This window comes from Ambystoma mexicanum, chromosome 3q, assembly GCF_040938575.1.
Source record: "Ambystoma mexicanum isolate Mex_15411 chromosome 3q, UKY_AmexF1_1, whole genome shotgun sequence".
Lineage (NCBI taxonomy): Eukaryota > Metazoa > Chordata > Amphibia > Caudata > Ambystomatidae > Ambystoma > Ambystoma mexicanum.
This window is the reverse complement of record NC_090926.1, coordinates 950,931,892-950,945,502: the sequence shown is the minus strand read 5'-3', so window position 1 is coordinate 950,945,502 and position 13,611 is coordinate 950,931,892. Positions and strand designations below refer to the sequence as shown.

At 47.8% G+C, this 13,611-nt stretch overlaps 1 protein-coding gene across 2 annotated transcripts in view; it reads left to right on the top strand.

The window, feature by feature from the left end:
• The first annotated feature begins 8,221 nt into the window (after nt 1-8,221).
• The window catches only part of LOC138583125 (uncharacterized), a 271,451-nt gene continuing 266,061 nt past the window's right edge, over nt 8,222-13,611 (top strand). The window contains exon 1 of one of the 2 annotated variants that reach the window (XM_069655094.1): nt 8,222-8,604. In XM_069655094.1, the coding sequence (XP_069511195.1) occupies nt 8,557-8,604 (48 nt within the window). In that variant the 5' untranslated portion in view covers nt 8,222-8,556. The remainder of the gene's footprint in view (nt 8,605-13,611) is intronic. The other variant, XM_069655095.1, reaches the window with a different exon arrangement.

Sequence of the window (13,611 nt, the reverse complement as noted above, 5' to 3'; positions counted from 1 at the left end):
TGCTTCCGGAACCGGAGATGTTTCTCCTCAAGTTTCAGGGCGGCAGGAAGGCTGTTCCAGAGGGAGGCCCCTGCCGCAGAGAGAGATCTACCCCCAACTCGTTGCTTCGAGAAGCGGCTGACCCTGAGGGAGTTGGAGGCCGATGAGCTAAGAGCTCGAGAAGGAAGATATTTAGGAAGAGAGAGTTGAGGGTATTTTGGCCCCAAGCCCCAGAAGGCCTTGTGGACAATGCAGAGGGTTTTGAATGTAATCCTTGCAGCCACTGGGAACCAGTGCAGAGATTTCATTCCTGGAGCGATACAGTGGGATTGAGGCCAAGGACAAGTCTCGCAGTCCTATTCTGGATGACTTGCAGAGGGCGGAGAGAAGAGGCAGGTAGATTTAGATAGAGGCTGTTACAGTAGTCCAGCTTAGAGAGAACCAGGGCTCTGGAGACAGTGAGCTTCTTGGGGAAGGAGAGGAAAGGAAGAATACCTCTGAGGAGGTGCAGCTGGTAGTGTGACTTCTTAGAGACGTCAGATATGTGAGGAGAGGAGGAGAGTGTGGAGTCGAAGATGACCCCGAGGTTTTTTGCCTTGCAGGTAGGAGCAGGAAGAGGGCTAAGAGAGGCCAGCCAGAGAGCCGCTGGGAAGGAGGGAGTGGGTGTGCCAATGAATATAATCTCAGTCTTACTGACATTAAGGCAGAGGTCATTGGTGGCACTCCATTCCTGGATAGCAGACAGTCAGAGATGAGGGAAGGAGAGGAGGAGGCCGAGGGTAGCCTGAAAATGAGCTGGGTATTATCTGCATAACACTGAAAGTTGGGGCAGAGAGCGGCGATGCGGTGGGCAAGGAGTGCCAGATATTGATAGAACAGCCAGGGAGAGAGGTTAGATCCCTGGGGACACCACAGGTAGAGAAAAAGATGTCAGAGAGGAAGGACCCCAGTTGGACCTAGGAGTGTTGATTGGAGAGGAAAGAGATCAGCCAAGCCAGAGCCTGACCAGTGATACCCAGGTTTTCACAGAGTCGGTTGAGCAGGATGGCATGGTTGACAGTATCAAAGGCAGAAGAGAGATTGAGCAAAATGAGAACACACAGAGTGTTAGAGTCAAGGTTGGAGAGCAGGTCTTCACAGATATTAGGAGAACAGTTTCCGTGCTTCTGGCAGCTCTGAAGCCAGACTGATGGTCATGAAGACAACCAACAGATTCAGCATGGAGATTAAACTGGGAGATGGCAAGTTTCTCCAGGAGCTTGCCCAGGAAGGGAGTGATGTAGAAAGGGCGATAGTTAGCCAGGCAGGAGGGGTCGGAAGAGGGTTTCTTAAGAAGAGGGTGCACAAGGGAGTGCTTAAGGGGGGATGGGAAGACTCCAGAGGTGAAGGGGTGATTGCAGAAGTCAGCCAGGGCAGGAGCCAGGGAGTCGATGTGATCCTTGATAGTTCTGAAGGAACAGGGGTGAACCTGTTTTGACGAGACTTTCATAGATCAGACTTGTCTGGAAATCTTGTCAGCAGAGAAGCGGGGAAAGGCAGAGAAGGAGGGAGGAGGGGTGGCTGCAGAAGGGCATGAGGAAGAGCAGGGAATAGAGGGAGGGAGGTGATAGGAGAGTGAAGACAGGATGTACTGAGTTTTAGAAATGAAGTGAGAAGCCAGTGCCATGCAGAGGGCCTGGGAGGGGAAAGGAGAGGTAGAGACTGCAGCAGAGTTGGCCAGTTCCTTGCAGATTTTAAAGAGTTCAGCCGAGTTGTTAGATGCCGCAGAGATGCGGGCTTGGGTAAGGGCAGTCTTCTTGGTGAGAACGGAGAGCCGGTATTGCCTTTGGAGCAGGCGGCAGGCCACTTTGTCAGAAGATGAACATGAAGCACGCCATTTCCTCTCTGCCACCCTGCACTTGCGTTTTAGGGTGACAAGATCTGAGTCATACCAGGAGTTACATTTTGCTTTGGGCTTCAGGCAGATTCTCATGACAGGGGCAAGGATATCAAGAGTATCAGATATGGCCAGCCTGATTAACTAACAAAGGCTCCATGGATCCACCCTGCTCTTTTGTAAGCCACGCAGTTAATGGCAGCGATTAACATACCAATAAGAGGGTATTTCAAACAGGCCGAGATGGTGCCTGGCTGCAGAGGTTAACAAAGGAGACAGGAAACCCAATAATATTTCATATGTTACTGTGTCAACCTAAAGCCAGCTCCCGCCCTCAGTATCAATGACAGTGAGCTGGCAGGTCTGGCACTGTGTGTTTACAGTAGGCCACCCTGGTAGGAGGACCCCATTCATAAAGTTTGAGAATGTGGTTGCAGGAGTCAGATGGTCTGGTCTTGCCGCAGCTTCAAGGGGGACCTACTGCTTTAATCAGGAACCACAGAGAGATCCATTAACAGAGAGACTCTTTGATCAGAAACAGACAGGAAGATGGGTGGCATTAAGATGGATTTCTGAACTCTGACCTGGTGGGCAGAGGTTCAGAAGGCCAGTCTAGTTTCTTGGAACAGGGTAACCTTCTGGACAAGCCAGACCAATCAAGGAAGCATTGGCTGTGGTCAAGACAAGGTCTCAGGAGGGGTGAGGGTGACTGAAAGACCTCAATGAGCAAAGGACACTTACAAATCATTCCCAGACCGGTGTAGATATATTAAAAATACAAATACATTTATTTCGAGGCCTTTGAGTTTCAACACAAATAAAATCACAATAATACTTTTAAGCCAACATAATCCTATCTAAATACATATATACAAGTCCAATGGGATTTAAAGGGGTAATGCACAAAGTGGGTCTGTATAAAAGGGGAAGGAAACGGGCAGTGCAAATAGTCTTTCGTCCCTTCTGCATCCAACACAATCCTAACTGAGAGGCAGTCCAATCCCTAAGAAGAGTGGAGCCTAGTGCTCAAATGTACTTGCAATGCTGGCGCATGCGGTAATGCAAAGGGCAAAATGGGGTCCCTTCAAGGGTCTTTAGCAGCTCAGGAAGGTGGGTGAGGCGATGAAGAATAAGTTCCCATTATTCGTGGAGGGTCTCTCCAACAGGGTAGAACAGGTTCCAGAGTTCGGGAATAGTTTGCTAGTTCGCACTAGCAGTGGAAAGGAGAGGGTCTCTCAGGGGCTACTCGTGCATAAAAATGGATGGAGGCACTAGGGGCCACCGGTTAGGGTTGTGATCACTCACCAACCTCCTGGCGCACCCAGGACCAAACTTCGGCAGATGAGGCCACATAGGTTGCAGGATCAAGAGCGGCCATTTGGCGGCTCTGCGGCTTTCAGCGACGAAGATACAGCAATGATTACCAAACGGGACAGTGGTGATTTCTCTGCTACTAGTGGCTGGATCAGGCCAGTTTCACTGCTTCAGGGGCAAGAGTGGCACAAAGGCAGCACACCTGCAAAGTTTGTCACCATAGCTGGGTGACACAGTAACCGCGTATATTCCGATTCGGGCGCACTCACTTTATTCCAGACCGGGGAGTGCCAAGTGTATGACAATTCCGAGTAGACTTACTTGCAGGGTTTGATGAAGGTGCTAAGACTAGTTGGTCTCACTATTCCAATGGGTCGAAGCATCTTTGCAGACCTTCTAGGATGATCAGATGCAGAGGGGTCCAGCGGGACGACAGTGGGCTCAGGGTGCCAAACCTTCCAGCGGGTCACCAGCGGTTCCTCGACTCGGCTTCTTAGTTTCAGGATACATGGATCCTATCCTTCATACAGTGAAAACTCCAGAGATCAACATAGTATGGGTGTTTGGAGCCTTCTCTTATTGAAGATCTCCTCTGTGCCTAAATGAAGAGGACCCAATGGGTGATCTGCTCAGATCCAGGCATATCATATGTGGACCAATCACGGACCACGGTGGTCCCAGGCATTCACAGCACTCCAGACTCTCTGGCACCCAGGATGTGTATTGGGGACAGACACCCCAAGCCACATCCTGGAGGCACGCATACAAGGCATGCAGAAGCCAGTGAAAGGTTGGCGTTTTGCGGGAAAATGCATGCCCAAATAAGGACTGACCCGGGTCGGCTCGACCTGGGGAAGGTGAAGTGGCAAGATTGCCAAAGGACAGGACAAAGAACATCGTGGCATGGCCATTTTGGAGCCAGGCCGCCTATTTGGGCCAAACGCCGTGATCGTGGTTTACCTGGCAGGAAAGGGTTAACAATATACGAAAAGATAAGCTGCCACAAGCCCTGTCTGTGACACATCTGCATATCTCCTAAAAAATCCTTTGAGAGTATCTAGGGCCTTTGGAAATGACTACTAGACCCAGGTGCACTGTACTGTAAGGTACATTGTACACTTGTTACATGTTGCAGAACAGTTGCAACATTTGGAAAGGACTAAGGGAAACAAAGTCTCCCAGTACTGACTGTCTTTAAGGGGATGTCAGTTTCCCCATAATAAAGTGAGCGAAAAGCCCACAGGAGTGCAGCAGAAGGCTGGGCTCCTCTGGTAAAGTCAGACTATGGTGTTAAAACAAAGCAAAAACGTTGGGGGTTCACAACTGGATGGAAAATCACACATTAATGGAAATCTTTCATAACAGGTGGGACTTAGTATCACAAGTTTGGACCCTGTTACCTTTCCTGTTGGAAAGCACTCTGGTTTATGGCCTCATGCACACAGGAGATAGTTGGAAGGAACCCCAAGATTGGTTCTCTAAGGTAGGCTTACACTACACCAATCACTGTGGCCCACTTGGCTTTAAATGAGGGCTGAGCTTGGCAGATATCGGATGATTTCACCAGAAGAAACAAAGAAGAACTCAACCTAGGACAATGGCTGAAGATACAGCCTGCTTTATATCTTCTGCCAGTGAAAGTAGGCCAGGATTTCCAAAGAAGGAATAAAGATCCCTCCCTATACATCTCCCAGTGAACAGAGAGACATCCAGAACTCAGAGGACCCTCCAGCCACTCCAGAACAGGTACCCAGCCAACACACAGCATGCCCTGCTAGGCTCTGCAGCAAGCTTCATAGGTATGAAGTGCCAGAAGGTCTCTGAACCTACAACCAAGGACAAGGCAGCTGCCTACAACACATTCCACAGCTGTGGGATGTCCTCCTTAAAGGACGACACAAGCCCATTGAAGAAGCTGGGAGGAGTACCTCAACAAGCATCTACCGCTGTCCACCTTAAAGGACATTTTCAAGCTAGTCGAGTTTGTCCAGTTTTGCTTGCCATACCATCTTGCCACCTGATAAGCTGCCACAAGCCCTGTCTGTGACACATCTGCACATCTCCTAAAAAATCCTTTGAGAGTATCTAGGGCCTTTGGAAATGACTACTAGACCCAGGTGCACTGTACTGTAAGGTACATTGTACACTTGTTACATGTTGCAGAACAGTTGCAACATTTGGAAAGGACTAAGGGAAACAAAGTCTCCCAGTACTGACTGTCTTTAAGGGGATGTCAGTTTCCCCATAATAAAGTGAGCGAAAAGCCCACAGGAGTGCAGCAGAAGGCTGGGCTCCTCTGGTAAAGTCAGACTATGGTGTTAAAACAAAGCAAAAACGTTGGGGGTTCACAACTGGATGGAAAATCACACATTAATGGAAATCTTTCATAACAGGTGGGACTTAGTATCACAAGTTTGGACCCTGTTACCTTTCCTGTTGGAAAGCACTCTGGTTTATGGCCTCATGCACACAGGAGATAGTTGGAAGGAACCCCAAGATTGGTTCTCTAAGGTAGGCTTACACTACACCAATCACTGTGGCCCACTTGGCTTTAAATGAGGGCTGAGCTTGGCAGATATCGGATGATTTCACCAGAAGAAACAAAGAAGAACTCAACCTAGGACAATGGCTGAAGATACAGCCTGCTTTATATCTTCTGCCAGTGAAAGTAGGCCAGGATTTCCAAAGAAGGAATAAAGATCCCTCCCTATACATCTCCCAGTGAACAGAGAGACATCCAGAACTCAGAGGACCCTCCAGCCACTCCAGAACAGGTACCCAGCCAACACACAGCATGCCCTGCTAGGCTCTGCAGCAAGCTTCATAGGTATGAAGTGCCAGAAGGTCTCTGAACCTACAACCAAGGACAAGGCAGCTGCCTACAACACATTCCACAGCTGTGGGATGTCCTCCTTAAAGGACGACACAAGCCCATTGAAGAAGCTGGGAGGAGTACCTCAACAAGCATCTACCGCTGTCCACCTTAAAGGACATTTTCAAGCTAGTCGAGTTTGTCCAGTTTTGCTTGCCATACCATCTTGCCACCTGATGCCCGCAGCTGACCCCTATCTTGAACTCACAGGAACCTGCAGAGCACCCTGAAGCGACTCGACCCCATTGAGCACCGAGAACATCTAGAGCCAAAGGTGCATTGTGGTACTGTACACCTGGTCCTTCCAAGAACACCCATAGACACATATTAAGACCCATTGTTCCCTTTGTGCTGTAGACAATTACTCTTAATCTGTTGTGGTTATTAATCATACCTGCTATCCCCCTTCCAGTATCCAGAATACATCCCTTTTCCTTCTTTGAAACGGTCTGTCCGCTTTATTCCATTACCGGGTGGGGTGTATTTCATAGTGTTTCTAGAACTGTCTGTTATATAAATAAAGTAGATCTTTTTGATACAACCTTGACTTGACAGCCCCTTTTATCATTGGATAATTTTATTTTCGTTGTGCTGTAACTAACCAACAATCCACAACCTTTCGGAGATAAGACTGCTGTTCCATCCACATTACCAAAATTGGACAAGGAAGTTTATAATGTGCTTGTTATTCCAATCTATTTGAATCCCTTCTGGTGTATTACAGGTGTGGGGCTGATTGTCGGTTTGGAAACCGATATTCACCCCTGAACCACTAGTACCCCGGAAGTTGATTCATCACAAGAGGACATTATGGGGGCTCCCCAACCTCCAGAGGAGAGTGATCATCATACATTGTTGGCCATGCAAACCAGATCAGTACCATCTATGTAATTGGAGAGAGCTCCGGCCCTAACAGCGTTCTGGCTGACAAGTAGCCGCAGGCTTCAACCCACCCAGGGATCCCTGCCCGAACCCCATGCCTTCTGAAGTACGCTGTGCAACCACTGCTGCATACTGCTGCCTGGCAGGTCACCAGGCACCCAGATCCAATTATACAGTCAATATGCGAGCTGGAAGGGCTGGCTGCATAGATTCAAACCCAGTTCCCAATGGCACCTGCCCTTGGGCCCGCATTCCACTGCACGGGCAGGGTACAGAAAATGGCAAAGTGAGAAGGGGCAACAAGGGGGGGCGGTTAGTATTTTTGCACAGGGTAGCCTGATTGGCCCCTATTTATTTAACCAGACACATGCTCATAAATAAGTGCAGCCACTGGCCCCGTGATGTATGTGGCTGCCTATCGGCAACTCGAGAGGACATTACAAACTGCACTAGACTGCACTACTTGGGGGGGGGGTGGTGACTTCGATTTCATACAAATTGAACTCAGGGAGCATAGAGTGGCCAAAGGAATACTGGGTATTGACATGAGACTCCGCCCACTACAAAACAGCATGATTGAAATAAGAGCCCACCCCTACTCTAACAATGATTATCCCCGTCACCAGGCCACACCATCCATTGCTCTCTGGTGCCAATGAAGAGCCGCTGGGGATAAGGCCTTGGGGTATCATTAATGGGAGAGGAGAGACGGCGCACTTTGCTAATTTGAAGAGCGCTTAATTGAGATATGGGCTTTCTGGAAGATGATTTCTAAGTCTATAGCCATTGTTTCTTTATTCGTTGAAACGATGTATTGTCATTTGTTCTATTGGAATTGTGTATGTGTTATGATGTACTTGTATAGCCGCATGGCCGAAATAAAGTTAACAGACGGACTTTTTGGTAAAAAAATATATGTTTTGCCTCTTCATTACAACTCCTACTTGCCTTGAGGTTTCTGTGCAATAGCGCTTTGAAGCAAGTAGATGCTAGAGTTTAGCACGATACAAAAAATACATTAAAAAAAAGACAACCTATTGTACGTATTTTAATTGATACCCTTAAAATGTGCTTTAGAGAAGTGCGACACAACATTCATATAGTGCTCACCACAAACTGATTTTCCTCGTGAGGTAAAAACGCATCATCGTCGCCAATGCCAGTAATCAACACACATGTGATTATCAAATGCAGTCTTTTCATTTTGGCAGACATTGCATTTGAAAAACATGATGTTCTTTATTTCCTGTGGGCTAAAGAGCATGGTTGAATAGGCTTTCAATGGTACATGCCACTTCACTTTTGATTCTCCCCAGGCCTCCAGGGAATGGCACATTCCGACTGCACCCTCTCCTGCGAGGAGGAAGTGACTGGTTGTTTGAGCTCATGCCGAGGTTTGAGATAAACTTACGAAATGGAAGCGGACCTCTCAAAGCAGCACATGTGATGCGATGAGAGATAGCGAAGTGACATGCTGTGGCCGGAAGAAAGCTCGGTTTGTTGAAAGTCTCATGACAAGACTTTCGAACAAAGGAAACTTTTGTGAGAGCACCCGGAGTAACTCGAGCTCGCCCTCTTTGCTCCCAAACCGAACACTAACGCCCTCCACGCACTGCTGTTCCTGTCACCGATAATGTCCCTTTGCTGCTGCGACTGGTTTACCAATTCGAGTGCCGATGAGGTAAGAAGCAGCCGAACAAAACATGCCGACAACAATCCTGTAGGCGAGGTGTCCTGCGCCGAGAAATGAACACAACCTGGGGGCGGAGCTAGGCTGGAAATCATACAGGTGTTTATAAAAAGAGCTTCCGGGTGGGTAAAGTTCAACTTACGGACCCTCAGATATCGTCCCAGTCAAATACAATAATGAGAACCGCTTAAAGAATAATGTTTCATATAGCGCGTATCAAAAACTGGCTTGTAGCAAGACGCATGATTAGTAGGTATTGATAGTATTTGACAAGTCTATATAGCAGTCACAGCGTCCGCATGCACTTGGATAAAAGTCCAAGTCGACCTCCCTGGGATTTGCACCCTTGATCGGCTCATACGCAGGCTAACCCGGTGATCAGCTGCGACACGAGTCTTTTGACAAACACAAGATGCAAATATTCAGTTTAGCAGCGGTATTTATTTTATGGGGCGAGGGGGGAATAGTTTGAGTCCACCTGGACTTTTGGCACGTTTTCCAGGTCAGCTATGTCTCCGATCAAAAGCCTTACATCACGGCAGCTTTTATTATTGGAGGAATAACACATAATGTTTTTCTTTCTTTCGGTATCATTCAATTTCACTTTTTGTTCCGTCTTCCCTATCCTCTCTCGCCAAATCAATTGCGTTTTTCACATGCGGTGCACTTCAGAAAAATCGGGTAATGATTTAGATGCCCGAAGTGACAACAGCAAAAGGTGAGCTGTTCTTTTCCGTGCACTCCTCCTCATAAGACCGATCTCCTGACTTTGAGTCACGCGGCAGGTGCACAACCAATGAAACACGTCATTAAAAAAAGCACCGAAGACGAGAACAAAAGCAGCGGCGGAAATGAACTTTTCAGTAGAATTAGATGCAGGATTAACATGCTATTCTTAACCCACCTCGCCCCCCCAGGATTTGCGGTGGATTTGGCGCCAAAAGATGTGTGTTGGGCACCTTTATATGCATCACAGAAGATTATGTCACAAATTGAGCCTTTAATATCGATGGGAATCAAACAAACTGTTTTAGTATATTAATTGTAAGTGTTAATATTAAGTATTTGGCACTATCAGGAGGGAACTAAGCCAGATATGATCACACTTACAAAATGGAAAATACTGTTGAAACAAAATGTATTCTAAATCGAAAAACATTTTAAAATCACAGATAGGCAAGTGAAGATCATTATCATTCACTATACATAAACCATGCAATTCAATACGCAGTGTGGTTAATAACAGATACAGGGCCTCATTACGAGTGAGGCGGAACGGGTTAACGGGCTCCGCTAAAGGAGGCAGACCCGTTAAACCCGTTCCGCCTCATTACAAGCTCCCCTCTCGGGACCCGGTAAGTAACGCCCGGTCAAACCAGGCGTCCTTACCGGGTCCCGTGAGGGGAAGAGGTAGCAAACAACGGGCCGCTCGTAATCGGTCCGTTGTTGCTCCCTCTCCCATTCCCATTGAGCCCTACGCGGGCTCAGATGGGAATGGGGAAGGTCCGGGCCCAGGTTCCTGGAGGGAGGAATTACTGGGCCCTCCAAACTCGGAATGGCCCGGTAATTCCCCATTCCGGGAAACCGGACCCGATTTCGGCGGCAGCCATGCCGCCAATAGCGGCATGGCTACCACCAAAGTCGCAATGAGGCCACAGTGTTATTGTATGTACTGTAAAACATTTGCAGCACATTTCTACTGTCATGTTGTAAGTGTGATCATATATGGCTAGTCCAAATAACTCCTAACCTTCTGCAAGTTTTCTAGCACTACCCGTGCGTTGTAGTGAGGGGTAGCCTTGACTCCATTTCCTTTTAGTTCATTACGTATTTACCCTCTAGAGTCAGGCCCCCATCAACAAAAAAGAGGGTTGCCGCTCTATAGCTCTTAACTATCAGGAGGGAGGCTCATTTTGGAGTAGTCGACACTGATCTGAATCATTTGTAGACGCGTCTAATTTTGGCTGGTAAGCCTCAGTGAGATACATTGATTTGCCGAAGGAGCACACATATTGTCCAGTGGGTAAACTAGAATGTGAGACCAATCTGTAATTCTGGCACATGAGCATACATCTTCACAGCTGTAGATAGTAGACATTTTGTTTGTGACTGGTCTTTTTGCAACTTTGGTTTGAAAACGCAACCTGACTATGGCATGCAGGGCATACAAGTGGTGAAGCCCACAGGGGTGAAAGGTGTGGGTGATTGTTGCCCGCAGGGGGTCCAGGACGAGCAACTTGCAAAAGTCATCGCAAAGCTCAGTCCACCAGCTTTGCTGCATTTTTCCCCATTCTTTTTTTGAAAAGGGCCTAGTATCCCCAGCAAAATCAAAGCCAGCAGGGGCCATGGGCGTATGTGATTGTTGCCCGCAGGGGATCTAGCCTGCAGCAGTTGCCACCAAGCCCCACCAACCAGTTTTGCTGTTTTTTTTTCCCTTCTTTTTTTGGAAAAGGGTGCTGTTTACTCCACGAGGGAGAAGCTTGCAGAGGTCAAGGGGGCGGATGATTGTTGCCCACAGGTTGATATAGTCTGCGGGGGGAGGGCACAGGGACTCACAGCTGCAGCTGGTGTGGGTCTCCGTTGTTTTTCACAGTGGAACTAGTGTACCTGCTGGGAAAGAGGACAAGAGGACATCGTACACCAAGGGGATCCTGATCAATTCCCATCACCTGAATAGGTGAGCAGACGGGTGGGGAGGGGTGTCCCTATATTTCTCTAACTTTGTGGGAGCCAGATTAAGGTGAGAGACCAAGGACTAAAAGGCTGTGTGGGATGGCAGGAGGTCCTGGAGCTTCTGATCATATGCCAGTTGACTGTGTGCCCTCCAAGCTAAGCCAAGTCAAGCTAAGGTAAGTCAAGCAACTTCTGAGCCCTGCATAATTGCCCTCCTTTCCAATATGCAATACAGTACAATAGTGCGATGTAAGATACTCCTTGTTAAGCGAAAAATGATGATGGGATCCCCCAGCCCCACGAAGCACCGACAATGTTGACCCAGTTGTTGAGGGAAAAACCCACAGCCCTATAAAGCTCACAAATGAGGCCTATATCCTGATTAAGGAAATCCACCTGTTCCTTGGCACCAACCAGGATGTTTGCGGGAATGTGCCCAATAGGACAATGGACAACCCCCACCTAAGCAGCATTAATGGAATGGTTATCTGCAGTTTTGATCACCAGGCCATGGACAACTGAGTAGAACATGCTATCATGGCACCTCTAATCAACCTACTCATGAACTAGGACATGCCAAGCACCCGCAGGGTTGTCACAATAATGGGGGCTGTATGGGTGGCAATGGTGACCCCCTCACCCATTCGGAGCACCAAGGATTTGAACATTAATACGCCCCCAGCAACGAGCCCTGCTGTTACTAGTACCACTGCAATCAATACTGCCTCAACTAAATCTAATATGAATAGACTTAGACCAGCACTGGGACCTGTGTCATTATTGGGGAGCACGGATCAGGCCCCTATTATCATCCAAATTGGTTACCCGTGGAGGGAGGATAACCGGGAAAACCCCAAACATCTAATTGCAAGGACATTGAAAGCCATATCTCATGTGGTCCCGTCACAGTGGACTTGATGCTGGCATTGCCACCAGGGTTGAACAGTACTCTAGAGCCCATGGAAGAAATGGTAATTATGGGTACGGACGGGAAAAGGTGCACAGTCAGTGAGGCCGTGCTTGATAACAAGCCCTCCTCCTTCGGCTTTACCCGGGACAATATCAAGACTAATCTGCACCACGGAATCTGCCCCCTGCTGGTTCTCAACCCTTCAAGAGTTCCCACTTCATCTGTCCTATGTAGATAATGCATTGCCGATCCAGCTGCCAAGGAGGGTTTCATGCTCTGTGGGTGCAAATGTAAATGCAGTCTTATCCTGTCTGAGCTCGTCATGGAGGGGCTAACCATTAGCCCGGCACATGTTTTGGTGTCCGACAACAACCTGAGGAGGCAGTCCAACACAGCACAGTTGCCCCCAAATCTATAACGACCATCAGCCGGAGGGGGTTGAGGGCTACATGTGGAAAAGGTGAACATTCAATTTCCAATAGCTTAATGTCCAATGAGGTGCCCCAGGCTTTAACTCAATGTGATCCCCCTGTAAAACCAAGGAATCAAGACAATCAGTTGCCCCAGAAGCCCCTACCCATGCAAGCCGACCCACCAGTAATCACTAACCTAATGTCCGACAAATCTGCTGGCAGAGCTGGCAATCACAGATCTGCTCCCAAGGATGCCCACTGTAGGACATGTAGATCGTGGCATGGGGAGGGTATGACTAACAGCACGGCACATTGGGTACCCAGGAGTGGCACAGTATTTTTACACAAAGTTCCCATATTGCCCCCTAACCAACTAGAACCCAGGGAAGCCCTCATAAATAAATGTACACACTGGCTTTGTACTGTGCATGGCTGTATGGCCATCCATAATCGCCCAAGACTAGATTATCAGGGTGAAACCGCATACAATCTACTCCAGATAGAATTTAGAGACCAGAGAGTAGCTAAAGCCATCCTGGGGATGAACGTAAGATGCAGCCCAATACCAAATAGCACGATTGTAATCAGACCCTATAATTACTATAACTCTGTTCATCCACCGAGACCGGGCCCCATAACCCAGTGCAATCAGGAGCCAACAGAACACCATTGGGCAAAAGAGTTCTGGGCAACCATAGGTGGTAATGGACCTCTGGCCCCTAATGGCTTCAGACATTTAGGTAACTGTGTATGGGGCGCAAAGGCTACTAGTGGGTTCCTGGGGCATTAGCTAATGTGCTCTATTATGAAAGATGTATTTATTTATTTTTTTTGTTTTTTTTTTAGTATGTGTTAGGATTTACTTTCATGGCCCTATGTCAGAATGAAGTTATTGGAAAAGAAAAAAAAATGTGATGTGTGTGTTTTGCTTACTGAAGTTATATGTTGTTTAATCAGCAGTTACACGACTGCTTTTATTCTATAGGGTATATGTTTTAGATT